Below are 21,125 nucleotides of genomic sequence, written 5' to 3' on the forward strand. Positions count from 1 at the left end.
GCCTGGAATTTGTTTGAAAAATTAAAGTGCCTTTCAAGGATTTGATCCCCTTAAAATAAATGTACATCATGCAGCTAATCCATTAAACCTTAAAAGGAAATGTAGAGTGCGCTCAAATGAAAAGGTTTTAGAGGGTTTACATAACCTCAAACCTGGCGTGAACCCCTGCAAATGTGGAGCAAACTCTTAAATGTTCAAATAATCCAAATAAAGAATAAAGAACCTTGAATTAATAATAAAGGTCATTTGATAGCACAAATGAGTGTTTAAGTTATTTACCACAGTTATGCAATCTCTGTGCATACAGCCCTTATGTGATGGGCCACACGCTTCTCTTAAGAATGTAGAAAGTGCAGCATTTTGTGACTGTTTTTAGAAAATGAAGTCAATGTAATATGTAGCCCTGCTATTTATATATATGTTGTTGTTGTTTGGCTTGGTAAGGTGGCTTTTCCTTCATATTTATGTTGAATTATTTGTGTATCTTTTTTTGTCGTTTATATTTTACCCGCCTCCTTCAGTTCGCAGAAAAAGCCACTTCCGGTTTACCCGGAACTAAGCATAATTTCCAAAGATGGCGGAACAAGGTCCGATGGCCATAGCGATGCGACTACGAAATCAGCTACAGTCCGTCTACAAACTGGACCCGCTGAGGAACGAGGTGAGTGGGCATGTTATTCGAGCTCGTCCCCACGGGGGTACAAGCGTCCCGGGAGGCAAACTGCAGCAGAGACGAGATAAACACGCGCATTAGCGGGAGATCGGTGTCGCCTCCGCGGCGCTGATGGAGAGCAACACTGAAGCGCTGTGAAGGGAGTCGCGTGTGAGCATGCGTGGACGGGTGGTTCTGCCTCGACAGTGGGGCAGCGTGCCGAACATCAAGTAAATGTTGTGTTGGCTCGTGTTGGGGCAACATTCACACAGTATTCATCAGCTCAACTGGAAGTTTGTACTTGTCGTTGAAGCGGAACGTGTGTGGACCGGGACGCTTGACGCACTCCGCGGGTTCTCTGTTATGAATATTTGATGAACGGCGGTTTGTTTCGAACGGCCGTTGGTTTGTGTTTCACGTGCGCACAGCGCGTGCTTCCGACCGTTTGTTCAGTGTCGTTGAATGTGCTGTTCACTGTGTGACGTCTCAACTGGCGCCATCAGTGCAAAACTAACGAAGAAGAATTTCTCGTTTTTCTTGACGTGTTTTTCTCCCGTCGGTCTGCACAGAGGTCAAAGGTCAGAGTCATCTGTCTTGTTATCAAACTGGCAGATACAGGACTAACTCCAGCCTAACGTTAGGTCGGTTCTGCATATTCTGATGGAGATCAATCATGTTCTGGGAGTTCAATCCTTCAAACTCAGTGCCATACGTTATATAATGTAATGTTTCTACATCACACAGCAGAGGTGATGCCCATCCAGTTTGTTTTACAAGCCGGTTTCTCTTTTACCGACAGAGTGTGATGATCCAATATGTGGAGAGTCACTGATTTATGGTTCTGTTGTTTTAGACATGTGGGCTGTTTCTTTTCCTTCCAGGTGAGCTGCGTGCTTTAGGTTTGAAGCTTAGCTGTGTCCTCTTTTAAAATAGGTTTAACACCTTTATGTTTGTGTTGACAGGAGGAGGTCAAGTTGAAGATCAAGGACCTGAACGAACACATAGTCTGCTACCTTTGTGCGGGTTACTTCATCGATGCCACAACAATTACAGAGTGTTTGCACACCTGTGAGTTTAAAGAGCCGGACAAAATAATTCACATGTTATTAACTTAAAGTACAGGCTAATGTCTTGCTGGATGAAGTCATCAGAAGGAGACTAAAACGTCTTTTCTTTCTGCTCTACAGTCTGTAAAAGTTGTATCGTGAAATACCTGCAAACCAGCAAGTATTGTCCAATGTGCAACATCAAAATCCATGAAACACAACCTTTACTCAACCTCAAGCTGGACCGAGTGATGCAGGACATCGTCTACAAACTGGTGCCTGGACTACAAGAAAGTACGTTAAAAAGAAATCTTAAATAATACCTAAAGAGAAAATGTTCTAATAGAATATAAATGACTGGATAATTATTGACTATCAACTTTGTAAATACTTCCTGTTTTATTATTTGAAAATCAGTATTGTCATTAAATCTGTTATAATATCCATGTTCATGTTCGACCAGGTGAAGACAAAAGAATAAAGGAGTTTTATCAGTCCCGGGGGCTAGAGCGAGTCATCCAACCGTCTGGAGACGGTAAGTCTTCAATTACAAAATGTCTTTGCTCTTAGCACTGTGATCTCTGTGATGTTTCTGTGCCGCACTGCTCAGGGGTCACATGACTGTAATCCAAAGGGGCAGTACTGTGACGTCATTCACCTTCAACTTTCTTCAAGTTTAATTTGTTTTGTCGTAGGCCAATAAGCTCAAAAAGACCATATATCAACACGTTTAACATAAACTGTACTTATGTCACGTGCAATACGTGACGTTAGACGCACGTGTACACTACAAAAGAAAAGGGCACCTCTTCCTGTAACGTCCCAGGATCTTCTCCAGTGACAGACAGACATGTAGAAGATGAAATGTAGTAGCTGTAGGTTGAATCACTTTGTTTTTATCAGTTGTCGGGATAATGTAAATCTGTTGTTTGTATGTGCCACAGATGTTTAGGTCTTTGATGGTGCATGAAGCGAACATGTGCAATGGCCACAGCTTACCCGTCAGATTCAAGCGGCTGCACCCGGCCTGCAGTTTGCAGCTCGTTGCGGTTCTTTTTGCAACGAGCTGCACAGTCAAAGAAACGGTGATGAATGTGTTGTTTGAATTGTGCGTTTAAAATGTTTCCCCTCTCACTAGACGCTGTACCCGATGCTACAGGTTTACCGTACACAAGCTTCGACCACTCAAAAGCCCACTTCTACAGATATGATGAGCAGGTGTCGCTGTGTTTAGAGAGGCTAAGGTGAGCGTTGGTCTCCGGTGGAATGTGTGTGTTTCACGTCATACGTGATAACGTTGTTATAATGTAAATGCAATGTGGTGCTGTACGTGTCAGACTTTCAAAACTCTATATTCTGTTTTGTCTTCACAGTTCATCGCTTGCTGGAAAAGATAAAACGAAACTCACTCTGCAGGTGAGTCACATTCCATTAAATGATCCCAGATATATTTAGTATGCAGTGCCGTCTCTGTCCTTAGTGAAATAGTCGAGCTGGTTATGGAGGCTTTCAAAGCAGCTCTGCTCACAGGTTTGCACAACCGTGCAAAACATGTCTCCAGGGGCACAGTTTTGAAGCCTGAGCAAGTAATTTTCTACCCTTAACCGCTAAGCAAATACATGGCACAATGACATCTGCAGCAACAGCAGAATCCAGCACTCAGAGCCGGTTACTCTGACTGCCTCATGCTCACAGAGAGACGGGGCTAAGTGGAACACCAGTGAGGCATATAATCATTCTTTATTTCTCAAGCAGACCGCTAATCTCTCAGTAATTGTGAGATTTTATAATTGCTTGTGGTGTTTGTAACCAACATGTTATGGCTAGATGACCAAGATGCTGACTCAGTGTTTAGTAATCAGTGCTTAGGACTTCAAAATATCAGAAACATTTATCGATACAAACGTCACACTTTAAACTGCTTTATAGTCTTTTATTAAGTTGACTTGAGCACAAGGCTGCCTGGTAGTATCTAAACTAAAATAACACTTTGGAAAACTCACCAAATGTGACATAAAAGAACAATAAAGGCAGATTTTAAAATGTTAAATACTACTTTCATACAGCAACATTAGATGTCTACACAGATGAAGTGCTAATTATGATAGTGGCTTTACATTGATTGTTTAATGTCTGCTTGTGTGTCTTGTAGTGTCATTAGTATAGTATTCTTACAGTCTGTCCTCGTGCCTATTCATACAAATGTACTGTGTGGCAATTTAAATGTGGGTTTTTGAAACGCAGCTTGTTAATAAGCAATTTCAAACCCACTCCCGATGTGGCTGGATCCTCTTGGCGGCTCTATTTGTCGAGGGACGTGCGTGCGTGTTCCACACTGCCCAGCCGACATACTGCAAAGACTTCCTCCTGCCAGCAGAGGGCGCCCTTGTTTAACACGTGCCTGTATGGTACCCAAGTCCCTCGACCAAGTTTGGACTCAAATCAAGATTTCAGAGTTTGTTTGTGTTTGTTTTCACTAAAGCACATTTTAAAGAACCTCCACAGGCCGAGCCATCAGTCGTGTCCCAGATGATGTTTTATTAAACATGGTTTAGACGTGTAGCTATATTTAAACAGACATGTTGCAGGTTTTTCACTGAGGTGGAGTTTCAGTCAAATAATGTTCTGCTTGGCTTTTAAAGAAATACTCTTGTGCTGCCTTCAGGGGGAAACATGAAATGTAACGAGTCAGTTGGGAAACGTCCAGCTGTAAACTGTAAACCTAAGAACAGGAGTCAGACCCCGTCGATACGCGGTTACCTTGATTCAGGTTGTTTTGGGTGCTGGACATTTGTTTTGTTAGTTTTTGACTGAACTTTGGATGCAGATTATTAAAAAACCATTTCAATGCTATAATCAATAGCAGCAGTTGAGAGACGGCAGCCTTTACTTCTAGTGTTGCAAGCACAACTAAAGAGACCTTTACAACCGGCTGATCTTTGAATTATCCAAACAACAAAACCAAAACAGCAACAAATCCAAACATACAATGAGTTTCCATGGCACCGTGTCGAGTTAATTGGACATTTTAATCTGTTTTATAGACAAGAAATCCAGAGCGACAGAGACGAGTCCCTAACTCTCTCCGCTGTAGTCACAGGAGGAACAATCACAAATGTGCAGCTGCTCCGGAGTTATTGGGATTGAATTGCTGATGTCAGCGTGTCGTTGTCTGATCACATGTTCATCTGAAGTTTTTACAGCGCGTCTGTTTGACCTCTTCTCTGCAGCAGAAGTTCGTCCGCTGTTCTGTCCGAGCGGAGGTGAGACACCTACGGAAAGTGCTTTGTCATCGACTAAACGTGGAGAAACAACAGGTCAGTCAACAAGCGTCATTGATCTGATGGAAGACGTCGTGCTTCACATGGCATCACATCGTGCTAATGAAGACACACGTGTGGAATGACCTTTGAGCTGCATTACAAACTCTTCAAAAGACAAAACTACATCTGATGTTATGAGAGAAAGTTATGGAGGAATAATCTTTATTGGATAATTGTACATCTGTCAATGTGCATGTAAACACACGGGTGAATGATTATTCATCTTGGCTGCTGACGATACGTCGAACTAACAAAGACTTGTGCTGCTCACGCCTCCTTTATCGACGCCTTATTGACTCTGATTTTACAAATATGATTAATGTGCAAGATGAAATGTCGACTGTTCACACAGAGACTGTCACGTTGGTACACGCTCTCACATCTGTGCCACGCTGCAGGATACTAACCATAGGTAACCCTAGCAACGTTACTTCTGGTTATCGCCACACACACCCAGCTGACGGGTCAAACTGAAAACATGCAAACGCTTAAAAGAAATGGCGGATGAAAAACAGCCTGACTCTTTGGTAATTGGCCGCATGTCGTTGGTGCGCCCCGAGGCAGCGGCGTTGTGCTGTTGCATACAACTGGATACAATTACCAAACAAACACGGAATTAAATGATGGCGTTAGAAAAGGTGTTTTCATTAAACAAAGCCGCTACAGGGTAAGAAGCGGGACGGTGCAGAACTCTGGAGGTCTCGTTGTGTCCACATTTGTTGTTTCCCCGTCAGACATCCTGGGACTTGCTCTGGGTGGGATTTCCTAGTCGTGATTTAGCCACGCTCAACAAACTTATACGCGTTGGTCTTGATGAAGAAAAGTCTTTGTGCGTCCTCGCTGCATCTTACAAGCAGCAGGTTTGTCATGTGATAATAACGGCAGATGTTCCTTTCAGAATCCCCTTCACATCTGTTTGTGTGGTCTCCCTATAGGTCCAGATGTTGTTCAATAACGAGTCTCTGCCCGATCACATGACCATGAAGCGGTTATGGCTCTCACACTGGTTTGGCAAGGTACGGTACAGCAACTGGAGCAACAATACATTCCTTCATGCTTCAACACGTTTTAAAGTTTACTGAAGATGTAACGGGGGAAAGAAAACCAATCATTGTTAACGTTGTCATATTTAACTTTACTTCATTTCAAATGAAAGTAAATATTTGTACTCCAGATGTAGCACAATGTTGGATTTGACACATCTTTAACTTTTGAATGTATGAATTGAGAAGATGTTAATAAACCTCACTTTAAATGTTTCCTCCCCCAGGCCCAACCGTTAGTCCTTCACTACACCATCAAGGACAAAAGGAGCCGATAGGACACGTTATCACTGAGGACCGCTGTACATATTTTGTACAATACATATTCTATTTTAATAGTGTTTGTGTACATATACTTATTTTCCTTGTTTTGTATTTTTGAAAATAAATTTTAAATTGGAAAAATAATATTTTGTATGACTTGGTTACACGAGTGCATCACATGACCCTCCTCCTTTTATATAGTTTATAATATTTACTAACATGTTAGCATCCTGAGTTTGTGGATCTCTGTCTGCACACAGCATTCCCCCCCCCCCCCCCCCTCCTCTACAAACCTGCTGCAGCTCTCACAGGGACTGTTGGTGAAATGTTATCGTTTTTAAACCCGATCACAAATTCTGGACCGACTCGGCCGACCGCCGTGTTGAAGACGTTCCCGTGTAGCTTTAAGTTTAGGATTACTGTTTACTGGAAAACAAATCTCCCAAGATGCAGTTGTTTTGCAGACTGCAGCAGGTGTTTAGAAGTGTTCTGCTGACGTGAGTAGCATGTTGGTCAACACGGTCATCTCATCTTTAGTTGCTCCACTTTGCTTCGGTCTCCTACTCGCCCTCTGGCAACACGAACCGTAACAGTCGGAGCCACAAAGCTGCAACTTGTGGATCTCAGCAGCGGTAGGTTTATCCACCGTGTGACTCGTAGCTCCTTCGGTGTCCAGATCTCAGCGGCCTCCCTCACAGTGCCCACAGCCTGCTCCAGGCACATTTACAGCTGTGCCATGTCCTGTCTATATTTGTAATTGACCTTACTGTAATCGGAGCGATATTCAGATAGAGAGGGTCTTGAGTTCCTCCCCTCAGAGGTGGTTTTCAGTGAAGGTGTCACAGACTGTAATGCTGTGTTCATGACTGCATGCAGGTGGGTGTAAGGTTACTCACCGACTCACTCACTTATTGAACATTTAGTAAAAACTGTCCTGCTGATTTAGGTTTTATTTTGACTGGAATCTACATTTCCAATAAACCAATTGATTAGCATCTTTCATCGGACCCCGTGTGAGATGTGAGGAAGGTTCTCAGTTATAGACGTGAGGTCTGAACTCCACCGCCACTTTATACACATGTTTCCACAGGCCCTGTGTTACTTCTTATGATGCGTAAACCAGTGACTTCCCCTTTAAGCAGCATAGTTGCCATCGCAAAATGTGAAAGCAGCTCTGCCATCTGGCATTTCTTATCATCTCTTAAATGTTTATATGACACACTAACTGTAGTGATATTTTATTGCACGTTTTAGAAGCTTGCAGAGAAGAGCTTTGGTGGATCAGTGCAGTCTGCACAGTGACGGCTTGACGAGGAGTGTTGCCGTTGTTTTTTGACAAAAACGTGTGTCCATCCAGACCCTCGTCCTCTTCATCTCTGCACTATTGCACTGACCACCATCTCTCTGCAGCCAGCTCTTGTTTCGCTCTGATTGCACGGACACTCCTCCCAGTTTGGCACTAGGTGGCACACTTGGTGCTCTTCAGACTGCAGGCGGCAGGAACGCTTTGATGTGTGTGTGTGTGTGTGATCTTGTCCAGAGGGAAAGGAAAGACTCTGATAACCTGACATGGGCTGATAATATATACAAGCCTTGTATCTTATGCTGTATCTACTTTCTAAGTAGACTGTGCAGCAGCAGCCAGAACATTTCAGCAGCACTCTAAGCTGCACTGGTGGCGTCTTGAATATCTTATATTCTCTCAAGTACAGAGTAACATGAATGTGCTCCATGAACATTTTCTAGCATTGTGATGTTTGTTCCTCTGTACACGGACTGATATCAGCGCTCCGTGTTTATGTGTCTTAAAGGTCAAAGGCTACACGTGGAGTTTAGATTTCATATAAAAGAAGAGCGCGTGTTCATCAAGGTCAATAACGTGGAATGAAACAGGTGTGGAGTAAAGACTTGTTGGAGAGATGTCATAAAGGATTAATGACGAGTCTTATTTTCCAGAACCCATTCGATCAACGATATTTCTTAAGATCAGGGACCTTAATAACATCTCAAAGTTAATTTTAACCTTTTGGCTTTTTCCAAATCAGGCCCCTGTGGCCATGTGTTTTTAAATGACGAATAAAATGAGCTCCCTGTAAACCCACACACACACACACACACACACACACACACACACACACCCTCTCTTATAAAGCCTGAACAAGTCCCTTCAGTGCACTGTATGTTGGAAAAACAATAATCCCCTAAAGCTGCGACCTTTAAGGTCAAAATACAGAATTTCAGGTTCTTGGTGGACCGCTCGGGTAGATTGCATCTTGTCTTTTTTTGGCACCTCTGGGCTTCATTTTTTTTATAATAATACACTGGGAAAATCTAAATGTGACCCCCCCCCCCCCCCCCAGCTCTTATTTTGGAGACTGCTTGTGTGTATAATTCAGATTGAATGCTATTTAAGGACAACAGGATTATGGCTGTGAAGATGAAAAACATAATGTTATTGAAACATTAATAATAGTCATCTGCATTTAATAGTACAATAAGTGGTTTAGTTCTATCCTTGAGTTTAAAATGTAATAATTAAATAAAACTTCAGTGAGATAAATAAATAACATGATCATTATTAGCATTAATACACTTTACACTGAATATCTGCTGGAGTCAGCGGGTCGGTGATAATGCTGTGTGTGTGTGTGTGTGTGTGTGTGTGTGTGTGTGTGTGTGTGTGTGTTTGCATCGGATCAGGACTTTTATTTAAAGCTCCATCCTCTGTGATGTTCCTCCTGCCACTGGCTCCACAATAAAAGGCCTGCTTGACTTTTCAACCTCCACGATTCCAGCCGATTACATCTATTGTGAGCGTCAGCCTGCTGCTGCCCACCCAACACCCAACACCCAACACCCAACACCCAGCACCCAGCACCCAGCACCCTGCACCCAGCACCCTGTCCTAACGAGCCCTTTAGTTTCCTTTTAGTCTCAACAACAACTAAATATTTCAAGCGTAAGTGGCAGAGAGAGAGAGGGTCTGATTTCATTGCGTTTTGTTCATAATCCAGAACAAATTTGTGAAAATAACCTGTAACGAAACTTGCTTTAAATACTGTGTTTATCCCACAGAGCGGAATACAAGTTATTAAATAATAAATAAAATAAACCAACACCTACAATTATGTGTCTCCTCTGAAATATACTCACAATCTTCCGTTGCAATTCCCGAATAATAAATAGTGTGTCTTTCCAAATGAAGAATAAAATGACCTCAGGAGTTAAAATGACATTTAATGTGTGTGTGTGTGTGTGTGCGTGTGCGTGTGTGTGTGTTCGAGCCGAAGGAACTAAAAGGAAAGGAGGTTTATATTGAACACTAGTTAAATAATATTTGTTTTGGAATAAATATCATTTTAACAATGAAATAACCACGTTTACTCCACATCTCAACCCTCCCTCACACACACTTACACACACTTACACACACTTACACACACCAAACTCAAAACTGTTGCAAATGGTCGGCCAGCAGCAGCAGCAGCAGCAGCAGCAGCAGCAGCAGCACGCCGCGTCTCACTGCCTCCCATTGAGCTTTATTCATTAGGATCCTCACACTCAGCCATTTGCTATTCATGGGAGACTTTTTTTATTTTTTTTTCCTCCTCTCTTTCCAAACAAACCCGAGTCAGGAGTGGCAGATGCGTGCCATTATTGCCCACGGCTCGGTGGAAGCTGTTTTATGTAAGGCAAAGGCGGGTTAACCTAATCAATCATGTCGACTAGTTGTGTTAAAGACGGTCCATGGAAGGAGGAAGAAAACATATGGCGCAGGGCTGGGAGCAAGCTTTTCTTAACACCGCAGCCAGACCGGGACCTTCTTGTGACAAGATGTATTCAAAGCGAGGCCAGAGAATGGGAATAAAGGCGGAGGACGGCGGCTAATTGAAGTCATGGCACTTCAAGGCTGAAAGCAGGGGTCAATTATTCAGAAGGGCACTTTTTTACCAAGCAAGGGCTTTTTAGGGATGAATATTTAATGTATTTTCTTTATCTCTCAGGACAAATCCATATGTTATTATATGCTTATAACAGTCATACAGGAAGTGAGTGTGGCTTTATCTCCTAGCATTCCTATAGAGATTGAACATCCGTAGTGTTCGTATAATACTCCTTTAGGGGTTTAGCAGTACATGACATTCTTCATATTTATTTGCGACCTTCCTGTAAATTATTTGTGCATTTAAAGCACATGATGGTGTAGTATTAAATCCCTACACTGACACATTCCAATGTGTCATCCTGATATTATTTAATCCTTTTACGCACAATCACACATCGAATCGGGCCGAGAGATTTTTTTTTTTTTTGAAATATCATATAACCTTTATTTACATAGATGCTGATTAAATAGAATGTTACAATAAAATTATCGCACAGGATGTTTGATCTATATACAGAACTCAGAGCGTGGAAAGGTGTGCAGTCGATACTAATAGAGATGTTTCCAGGCCTGCGTGCCTGCAGAGACACAACAACAATAATGTTACACATTAAGGAGGGATGGGCTGACACTTCCACCACGCGCTGTGCATGTAAAAAACAAAAACAAAAAGCAAAGGGTGATTTAAATATTTGGCAGATCCGATTCCTTTAACAGAAAAATGCTAATAAATGACAAACAAAAAATAATTGCACAACTTTCCAACTTAAAAACGAACGTGAAAAAATTCAAATGTTTACACAATTTTCAGTCTTACTGTACCAGAACAGTCAGGGCTGTATGAAAGGAAGCCAGATACTCCTCAAATACTGTGGTGGAACTTAAAGGCTTTACAGGTCCGATTAATAAATTAAAATGGAGAAGAAGAAAAAAAGAGGAGGAGGAGAGAAAAGAACTTTCCTGAAATGTTTTGTATATATTCTCCTTTTTTGTTAATATCCGTGCAAAAGTTTGGGAGGAAAAAATGCCCCCTTTTTTTAATATTCTTTTTTGTTGTTGCTTATGAAAATCACAGGCCCCCTGACTGTCAATCGTCCACCTCGATTTCCTCATCATCCTCCGAGAATTCATCCGTAGTTTGGTCTCTGGATGAGGAGGGGGACTGTGGGAAGGCCCGGTGTCCTTGGGAGGTCGGGGAGATACTGGGCGATCTGGCCTCGTTGCCCCCACCCTGCGACTCCTCAATGCTGTCCATGCTGACGAGCTTCTCCAGGGTCTGTGGGTTGATTTTCTTTAGCGACTCCACGTCCGCTTTCATCTCCTCCAGGTCCCGCTTGAGTTTGGCCCTGCGGTTCTGAAACCAGGTGATCACCTGCGCGTTGGAGAGCCCCAGCTGCTGCGCGATCTGGTCGCGATCTGCCGGAGAAAGGTACTTCTGGTACAAAAACCTCTTCTCCAGCTCGTAAATCTGGTGGTTCGTGAAGGCTGTCCGCGACTTTCTCCTCTTTTTCGACGTCTGCCTCTGTCCGAAAGCGTTGACATGCTCGCGACCTTGTAGGGGTGGAAGAAGAAAACATACAAGAGGAATGAAACAACTGCAAGGGTCACTTTACCCCCAAACTACAGCAGCAACAGAGGGCACCGCTCACACGCCTGCCTTCCAGTTCACATGCTGGGGTTTGTCCCCTTAAAGCAGAATATCATATTTATTTACTAGATTTAAATTGAGATGAAATTGACTGAACCAAGAGCCTGATCTTTCTAAAGGCATGGACACATAAAAAAAAGAAATGAACACGGGAAATAATTTAAATAAGTAATCTAAAATGTCTCACTGTATTTTGAGAAAATAAATGTAATAAAATATTAGAATTGTTTGCAGAGTAACAGGCTTTTATTTAGTCAGTGTGTCATTTACGTGTATATTTCAGTCCTTTTTCTCCCTGCATGGAGTAGGCCATAATATGGCTGGTTGACTTTTTGACAGCACGCTGAGTATATTCGCCACTTTTAGCATATTTAAAAGTGTAAATGTGTAATTTTCCATTTCTTATATAAACCGTTACGCATTCCGAAACAGCTGTCCTAACATCCTCACATTTAAAGTCAAAACAAACCCAGGTAGCACTAATGTCAGCTGTGATTATAGCGCTTGCTTCCCTTCAAGTTTTAAAGTTGTTCAATATATCTGAACAAGTATATTTGACATTAAATATGCAGCAAGTCTTTACCTTCTGCTGCCTGGATAACGCTGACTTCCAGACCCTTAAACGTTTTGCTGGCGAGCTCCTCCAGCGCGCACAGCGGCGAGGAGGGAGTGGTGATCCCGTTCCTCGCAGAGTTGGAGCCGGTCACTTTCTCCAACACTCTCGGCGGACAGATACTGGCGACCGACTTCTTTACCGAGGGTTTGTTTAGGATATCCTCAATGCTGAACGGCGTTAGAGGCTTGTTGGAGTTGGCCGGTGGCGGCAGCTGATCCAAGGGAGCCCGTCTCCTCTCCTCGCCGCTTGACTGTAACACAGAACCTGCCTTCATGTCTTTACTGGAGGTCATCGCAGTCCCGAAGAAACGCTGCTTCCAGAAAAGTTGATTATTTCATTCAAATGGCAGTTTTACGCGTCCACAAGTGTTTCCTCTGGTGCTCGGTGTTCTCGCAGATCCCCTCTATATGTTGACACTTAAAGCCGAATGCCGAAACTTAGCTCGCCTGAGAGCTTTCCTCCAAAATAACCATGCTTCGGGCGTAGTTGTAAAGGCAGCCGGACTGTATTCCCTCAGAGAGACGCAGTTCCTCTGCCAAGCTCCATGTAGATCTTTAGGAAGTAACAGACTGGAGGGGGTGAATCCCTGCAAGGGTAAAAAAGCTGTCTCAAGCAGCAAGAAAAAGAAAGCGACTGCTAACGAGTTATTGTTGATTGGGCGAAGTTCAATTAGAGAAACACTACACTACTTGCTGACCCGCTGCTGCGTCTTAAAGGGCCGGACCATAATAACTAATTGGACGTGGGGGATAGGAGGAGTCTGCTGCTGCCGAGGAGAACCATACCCTGAATGTTTATGCATCTGTTTCCCTCTGCTGGTGTATTCTGTTAGAAAGGGAGAGTTGATGGCCATTAAAATACTGCCACCAGCATCTTTGCATTATGGAAAAGTTTGGAGGAACACCGAACCAACAATTGTCTCCAGCCGTGAGATTAATTTAGTCCTTTTAGTGCGTAATTACGCGTTATGCGTAATGTTATTGGGGAGTAATATTGCACGGGAATTTGTTTTAAAATAGCCACAATGACCACATACGGACATGATTGTGAAGTCTATTAAAATGATTTCCCTGCAAGTAAACAGAAGCTGTTGTTCAACACGACAGGTGATGGCATTTTTATTATTTTTTGTCTTTATGACAGCCTGAGAGCAAAATATATATATTTATATATATATTCAATGAGAGCAGCAAGTATCATATTTATTTTATCTATCACTCTAATGCCTGGAGACATTGGAAATGTTTCATCTCTGAAACTGAAGCCACAGACACTAAAGATCTTTAAATAAACACAGAAAAATCACAAACTGTCAAAGTTACATTTTGTTCATGCTGTTTATTTATTTGACATATTTTCTCCTTGGTGTATCACTTGTGTGTCACGATGACCCTGCAGGTAAACATCCAGAGTTACAGTGTAATTTAATGCACAGCGTGAAAGCAGCGGATAACAAAGGTGACGCCGTGCGGGGGCTGCGAGTCTCAGGACGGAACGTGCTGAGGGGGGTTCAGGGTGGAAAGAGAGAAACGGATTAGAGGGACAAAACGGGGACGAGTTGGACGCCGAGGAGAGCAGCAGGTACGTCTGCTCAGAGGAAACACACCTTGTTTTATTTCAGGCTACTGGAATCCAACACATTTAGCTGTTGTCGCCACTTGGGTCCTTTATTCGTTTAAATGCATTTTATAAATTGCATATAACCTGCAGGCAGAACGAAATATACATTTTGCAGTTATTAGAAAAATGCAAATAGATATCCGCGAAATGCACATTCAAATATTCAATCTATTTTCTTTAGCAGCTGCATTGTAATTTATGTGCTAACTTCTAATACAAAATAGACGCTGAATAAAACTGGGGAATTACTAATATTTAAAAAAAATACAATCAGATTATTCTGAGCCGTTTGGATGAAGCCGCCCAGGAACCCACTGCAGAGAGTCTTGTGCCAACAGGAGCATATGGTGACATTGGTTTAGGGACAGAGTTATAAAACAGCAGGAAATTCTATTAGCTACCTTGGAGGTCCACCCTTTGTGGCTGCTTTGAATATATATTTCTCCATAACAAGCAGGAGTTTGTGGGGATAAATTAAGTTTGGGAAACATGCAGGTAGCTGAACATCTAGAGTAGATATTAATATCACGATGATGGTGATTTACAACGACACGTGAACTCAGAATTAGTTTTGAAATATAAAGGGGACTACGGTGCAAACTGTAATGATCATACACTGCTCTTTTTTTTTGCACATTTGCCACGTAAAGAAAAAGATAATTTAATAAAATTAAGATTTATTTGACAACAATAGCTTGTATATATAAATATATACTATATGTATAATATATTGTTCTTTTTGTTTGACTACATGTTTGATCTAATAGAGGATAAAATAAAGGTTCTACTAGATTTGGATAATTTTACATTATCCCTGCAGGCCTCCGTCATCCACTCTGGGGTCATGTCAGATTATGAGAGGGGAGGAAAACCTGCTGGTTTTATTTTACTGTTAATTCTACAGATTTGATGTCCAGAACGATTAAAGTGCACCGGTCACTGCAGACCGTCTGGACCCACACTGCTGCAGATTATTAACCTAACATGTAGTTTAAGCTGAATAGTCCTCAGAGCTGCCACACGGTCCAATGGGCTTTAAGGTCTGAAGTGAAGCAGCGATGGTCAGAAAGTAATTTTGTTCCTAATTTAAACGTTAATTAGAAGCAGGGCAGCTGACATCATCAATCATCAGCTCTTGAGGGATTTAATTGGATGATTCGCTTTTACCTCCTATCAGTACCGAGCCTCCGCACTCCAAAAGGTAGTGCGTTACATTAATCCTGCTTTAAATGTTTCTCTTAGTGAGGAGCAATTTATCAAACGGCACCACACGTATTCCTTTTCGGCCTCTCTTACATTTAAAAATCACTGGTCCTATTAATAACCAGGACAGGAGAGGCAAATGTGCAGTGTTCGTGTCATCCTTTGGACCGATACAATCAAAGCAGTGGGGAACTCCTACCCGCTAAAGGTCAGCCTTTGTGCCATTAATCACCAAATTATTTCACAGCGCTCCGCAGCGAATATCAGGGAAAGTATCCAGTTCGGCCTCCATGTGAGATCCGGAGGAGGGGATGCAGAATGCAACAACTGCAATAATAATCCTGAAAATGTAATGTGTTACAGTGCTGTAACGCGTTACTGCTCGTCTCTTTCTATCGCGACCCAAACAAATAACAAAAACATCTGATTTGATTCTTTTTAAAGCATTTCTTTCCATTTCGATTTAGTTGAACACCGTTTCGTACAAGACAAAAGCACGAATACTTGAAAGCAATATGATCCAAGTCTGCAGAAGAGCGATTACAGCTGCAGTTATTCCTGTTTAAGACGCGTTTCTGTCTTTCTTTCATTGATAATTAATATCTAAAATACAATAAAACGAGCTGTATGAATCTTTTAATACGAGAATTCTTAAAGAGGTATCAACAAATATATTTCAGTAAATTATACAGCGGGCACAGTGCAATGAAGTGGCGTTCAAGGTCACCAGAATACCACACATAAATCTCCATAGCAATATTATAAACATAACAAGTTTTATTGGAGACACAAATAACATTGAGTTGAAGAAAGGTCACATTAGAATCAGCATTGATTCTGTATATTCCACCACTCCCTTTCAGAAGCTTTCAGGGCTTTTTGGAAATAATACAGTTGCATCCCTTAAAAAGCACGTCGGGGTTAATTGTTCTGGAGTTCATCTTTAAAGGCCGAACAGGCTGCGTGTGTGTCTCCTCTGCTGTTGTGCAGAGGCAGCTCTCACTGCGCAGCGTGTCGTCCTGTATTATGAAACAAAACAGCTGTAAACGCCTCTCAGTATAACATGATACAGGAGAAGGCTGCCCAGGGCGCTGTGGGTGCGTTTGTTTCCGTTCTTCACCGGCCTGTGGAACCATGTGCGCGTGACTGCAGGGCCTGATCAAGGTGTGTGTTGATGAGGATACATTTCTTTTTGCTTTTTATTTTTTTTTACAGCACCAGTAGCTTTTAGTGAAAACGTAAAACAATTTCTGTGTATAATACTGGAGTAAAACAGCAACACATGAATGTGTTTTCAAGTGAAAGGTATGAGGAATCATACTAATAAAAACAACAATATGGAAAAATAAATACAAGAACACAGGAATATTTAGGAGAAAAATAAAAATGTGCGAAAATGATGAGGACACCTGCTGTGTGTGTGTGTGTGTGTGTGTGTGTGTGTGTGTGTGTGTGTGTGTGTGTGTGTGTGTGTGTGTGTGTGTGTGTGCGTTTGCTCGTCGAGAATGTCAAGCTGTCCTCGAACGCACCGTTACAGTTTGACGTCGCACCGGTTGAGACGTACAGGTGTTCATCTTCACAGCAGCGTCACGCTGTTTCGAGGTGACGTCGGTGACGTCGTAAGTTCTCATTGGCTGTTATTCTCCACCCACCGCATTCCATGACATCATTATCGTCAGTGTTCCTTTGTTTCAGGAGCTTTCACACTCTGTTCATTGGATTTCTGAAGAGCAAGTGTGGAACAATTACTGTTGATTGACAGGAGGTTATCGTCTGATCAGACACACAGCCCATCACACTAACAGCTGAGAGAGGATGTTGGTGCAGGAGGCTGATCTTTGTTAAAACAATTTTGAAAAGCTTTAAACCTTACCCTGGAGAAATGACACAAGCTGCAACTATATTATTTTCAATATCGATTTATCTGCAGATCATTTTTTAAATCAATTTCTGTCAGAAAAGAGAGAAGGTGTCACATTTAAATCGGAAACCCAAAGACGTTACACTTACTGTCACATATGACAACAACAAAAGAAGGAAATCTTCACACAGAAGGCGGAGACAATTCATTTTTGCTTGAAATCGTTGCCAAATAATATTCTGTTGTTGATATTAAAACAATTACATTTAGTTAATAATACACATATGATCATATTATGTAAATGACATGTTATAGTATTGGTTACAGAGAGCAGAGTCTGCACACTGTGACCTTCACACACCTGCTTCCAGCAGACATGGATGAAGTGAATAAACTCTTTTATAGATTGTATTATGTTGTTCCGCCTCCACACACTCACCTCCTCTGACATGCACTCAAATATTTTGGATTTGGATGCCGCAGAGATTCCCAAATATATAAAACCAAACCGCTTGCCAGCTCTTGCACCTCTGAACACAAAGCTACAGTCGACCTCTGAGGCTTCATTTGTTCCACGGCCCGAGTTCACACACACATACACACACACACACACTCCACTCACCACCCTCCGTCTCCAGGGAGAGGACTGTGGTCGTCCTTGTTGCTCTCTAATGGCCCACCGGGGCCCATTTAAGATCCTAAAGAAGGATATGTGGAGGCTTTAAGCAGGATTACAGCAGCATTAAGGCTGAATGCTTCTCCTGTTTGACTCTTGATTAGCATCATTACTGTGTAATTAGTCCAGTGACTGGAGGTACACAGTGTGGAACCTGATACATTAGATTTACTGTGTGTGTGTGTGTGTGTGTGTGTGTGTGTGTGTGTGTGTGTGTGTTGCCCAAAGCCATCTTGTCCAAGAAAAGGCGACTACAATGATCCCACACTAATATTGTTCTAATTATTATTATTAAAGCTGCGTGGCAATTGGAGAGAAATGAATTCTGTGTGCAGGTTGTGAGTTGCTTTAACCTCGTGGTGATTGAGTCTTTTTATTCTGTAGTAGTTAATAATGACCTTATACATATAATGTGTACCTGCGTACATAGCCAAAGGGGGGAAGTTATAATTGTAAAATCAGCATTTTGTCCAGGAGGCCTTTTACTTAAATAATAAACATTTTATCGCGTAAGAAAACAGGAATGCTTCTTCAGATTCTTACAGAGTAACTTTTCTTTGCATTTGGATTTTGAAGTGAGCTTTAAAATATTCTAATGATCTTTTATTTAGTTATTTGCAAACATCAAAATTGCAGTGCACTGATCTGATTTAACTTAGGAACTAAAAGTCAAGACTAATCAAAAACTTATATATTTAATGTCAATTATTTTTGCAGTCACACACACACACACACACACACACACACACACACACACACACACACACACACACACACACACACACACACACACACACACACACAGATAAAGAGTGCACATGGCCACGTCTATTTATATAAGTGATGCTTGGAGTCGGTCACTGTATTGTTGTCTACGGAGCCCCAGAAGGGACAAGGACGAGATCATTTTCTCCCCCTAAATGTCCCTTCCGAGGCTCCGTACCGTAGTTATCAAATTCCAGATCCAACAAATGTAAATCATGTTTAATATCTTTGTGTATTGCTGCAGATAAACTAAGGTTTTGTTGCAAACTAAGTAGACTTACAGTGAAAGACTGAACAAAACAACCAACTGTACACATGTTAAGGATGTTATTGTCCTGCATTAAACATACTTCACCTCCACTCACATTCACAGAGGATGTCAAAGCAGACTAAAGCACGAGCTGTGTTCCTCTCACTGTTGCCACTGACACACTTCAGTGTTGCAATTATACCAGTGAAATATAGCACTGACATTTTACTTGCTTGTGCGCAGGGAACAAAACAAAGTGCATGTAGTCGCGTTATGACAACCATTATGTGTCCATTCGTTCCGCAGTTTTAGCTGCTAAATGGACCGAGAAAATGTTTTTTGTTTTCCAGCAGCATGTGAACAGTAATGTACGAGCAACAAGCTCAACCAGCACACCGGATGTTTGACTAAAGCCTTGAACTGTTGTTTTGTAAAATGAGAGGAGAAAAAAAGAAAAAGCTGTGGACTGCACTCAGGGCTCCGAAGGCCCGTCTTCTCATGTCACTGTACATATCCTGGCAAATGAAGACAAATGCTTGTGAGAGCACAGCACGATCCAGGGGGAGCTTTCAACAAATTAATCACTTGCAATTCTATCCTTGTCCACTTGGGCGCCTGGCGGGTCCCTGATGAAGCGTCTGCGTGTGCGTAATGAGGGTCTGATCGTCGGCCGCTCTTTACGAGCTCCTCCACGCAAGAAAAACACAAATGAATAAGTGAAGCCACCTCTCGTTCTTCAGATGGTGTGGCGCCTCGACCTCCAAGATCACCCCTCTAGCCAGTCTTCCTCTCCCTCCTCACATCAGGATTTCATTAAGTGGTGAGCAGAACACACCCCCCAATGCACTCCACTCCATCACCACCATCACCACCACCCCTTCCTCCCCCCTTTGCTCTCTCCTGCGCCACTTTGCTCCCAAACCGAATGAGGAAATAGCTCGTCTGGTCGCTGACAGACCTCGGGTTTGGCCGTAAAGATAAATGACCCAAAGTATTAAAGTTTAACACGTTGACAAAACCCACCTGATCTGTGGGATTAATGCAACTAAAGGAAAGAGTGGGGGGGGGACTGTCGGGAGAGGTGATGGGGACTCACAGGAGAGTAATAGCCGGGCACTGTGAAGGTCAAACAATATTTAGGATAAGTACACATCCAGTGTTGAGAGGCAGAACTCTGCGGAGCGTTCTCGTGCCTCACGTCCAAGCAATTCACCAAAAAGTAAAAATGGCCACAGCAACACAAACACAGCAAGACTTAATTATAATAATAATAATAATAATAATAATAATAATAATAATAATAATAATAATAATAATAATTATAATAATAATCTGATGCCATTCTAAGCAGAGGTTCAGTGTTCAGTGTTAGCAGAAGCTTATTCTATGATTAATACTCATATGTTATTGCATTCATTTGCTTGGATTATTAAATATTAAGCTTTTATTCATGCGCTTTTAAGTTGGCGGACATGAAAACAGCTCGAAATGTATTTTTTTTAACACATTTTATACTTTTTGGTCGACTTCTCGAAGACGTTGTGGCTCATTTTGACCAACACTGTCCCTTTAATGAATCTGGATGTGAGTGGAGAATCATCTGAAGGCTGTTTAAATGGATTTTCACCAAAATAAATGTTGTTTGTCAGATTTAAAGATACACTCGCTAAAGGCAGCTTTAATACTAAACTATCAGAACAACTCCTCTTAGCAGATTGTGGCTTTTCAAGCATGCAGGACACTGTGTGATACAGATATGCAGATGATCCTACACGACCTTTCATCAGGATGTGAGGTCATTTCCAAAGCACATTATAGATGTGCTGTAGATGTGCTCGTTGCATCATCCTCTTGTCCTTGATTATTTCCAATGATCCCCGTGGGGCCGGCGGTGATTGAGTTTGTGTTATCTTTTATTTAAAGTTGAGGTTAAAGGTGGAAGCACAGTGTATACTTCACCTGTCAATATGCAGAGGATAAGGCCGTGGTGGGAAACTTCCACCATTTAAACATTTCATGATGAGTGTTCGTCCGCTTGTTGGTTTCCTGGGACAAGAGAAGGATCTGCAGCCCATCATATTCACATTACACTTATTACTAAGTCCAACACATGTGTTGTTCTCGCTTTGTGTTTTATAAAGGCCTATGGTTGTCTTTGTTCGCTGCAATAAATCACACTGTCACATAGTTTACGAATTATATGCTATTTACGGATGTCTGTCTTTATATGATGCCAATACTTCTGCTCATGCTCTCTCATGACTCTCACACA

At 42.0% G+C, this 21,125-nt stretch overlaps 2 protein-coding genes across 3 annotated transcripts; one reads left to right on the top strand and one right to left on the bottom strand.

Moving 5' to 3' along the window:
• The first annotated feature begins 531 nt into the window (after nucleotides 1–531).
• pcgf1 (polycomb group ring finger 1) lies at nucleotides 532–6,472 on the top strand. Of its 2 annotated transcripts, none has more exons than XM_029440919.1 (9): nucleotides 532–661; nucleotides 1,615–1,720; nucleotides 1,840–1,992; nucleotides 2,162–2,233; nucleotides 2,837–2,942; nucleotides 3,072–3,114; nucleotides 4,929–5,015; nucleotides 5,957–6,037; nucleotides 6,292–6,472. In XM_029440919.1, the coding sequence occupies exons 1-9, from the start codon at nucleotides 575–577 to the stop codon at nucleotides 6,340–6,342; spliced, it is 786 nt and encodes a 261-aa protein (XP_029296779.1). In that variant the 5' UTR covers nucleotides 532–574; the 3' UTR covers nucleotides 6,343–6,472. The 2 variants fall into 2 exon arrangements, with proteins under 2 accessions (XP_029296779.1, XP_029296780.1); XM_029440920.1 differs by having other exon boundaries at nucleotides 4,932–5,015.
• A 4,195-nt stretch (nucleotides 6,473–10,667) lies between these two features.
• Nucleotides 10,668–13,116, bottom strand: lbx2 (ladybird homeobox 2). The gene is made up of 2 exons (XM_029441866.1): nucleotides 12,446–13,116; nucleotides 10,668–11,765 (listed from the first exon to the last, which is right to left on the bottom strand). Exons 1-2 carry the CDS (start codon nucleotides 12,768–12,770, stop codon nucleotides 11,302–11,304), a joined length of 789 nt encoding a protein of 262 aa, XP_029297726.1. The 5' UTR covers nucleotides 12,771–13,116; the 3' UTR covers nucleotides 10,668–11,301.
• Nucleotides 13,117–21,125: the final 8,009 nt, after the last annotated feature.

The sequence above is a fragment of the Cottoperca gobio genome, chromosome 10, assembly GCF_900634415.1.
Source record: "Cottoperca gobio chromosome 10, fCotGob3.1, whole genome shotgun sequence".
In the NCBI taxonomy this organism is placed as follows: Eukaryota; Metazoa; Chordata; class Actinopteri; order Perciformes; family Bovichtidae; genus Cottoperca; species Cottoperca gobio.

Excerpts from the sequence above, each read along its gene's own strand:
- pcgf1 (XM_029440919.1), top strand. The coding sequence starts at position 575 with ATGGCGGAACAAGGTCCGATGGCCATAGCGATGCGACTACGAAATCAG. Across the intron at positions 662-1,614 it reads TGGACCCGCTGAGGAACGAG|GAGGAGGTCAAGTTGAAGAT; the intron begins GTGAGTGGGCAT and ends TTGTGTTGACAG. Across the intron at positions 6,038-6,291 it reads TCTCACACTGGTTTGGCAAG|GCCCAACCGTTAGTCCTTCA; the intron begins GTACGGTACAGC and ends TTCCTCCCCCAG.
- lbx2 (XM_029441866.1), bottom strand. The coding sequence starts at position 12,770 with ATGACCTCCAGTAAAGACATGAAGGCAGGTTCTGTGTTACAGTCAAGC. Across the intron at positions 11,766-12,445 it reads CGTTATCCAGGCAGCAGAAG|GTCGCGAGCATGTCAACGCT; the intron begins GTAAAGACTTGC and ends CACCCCTACAAG.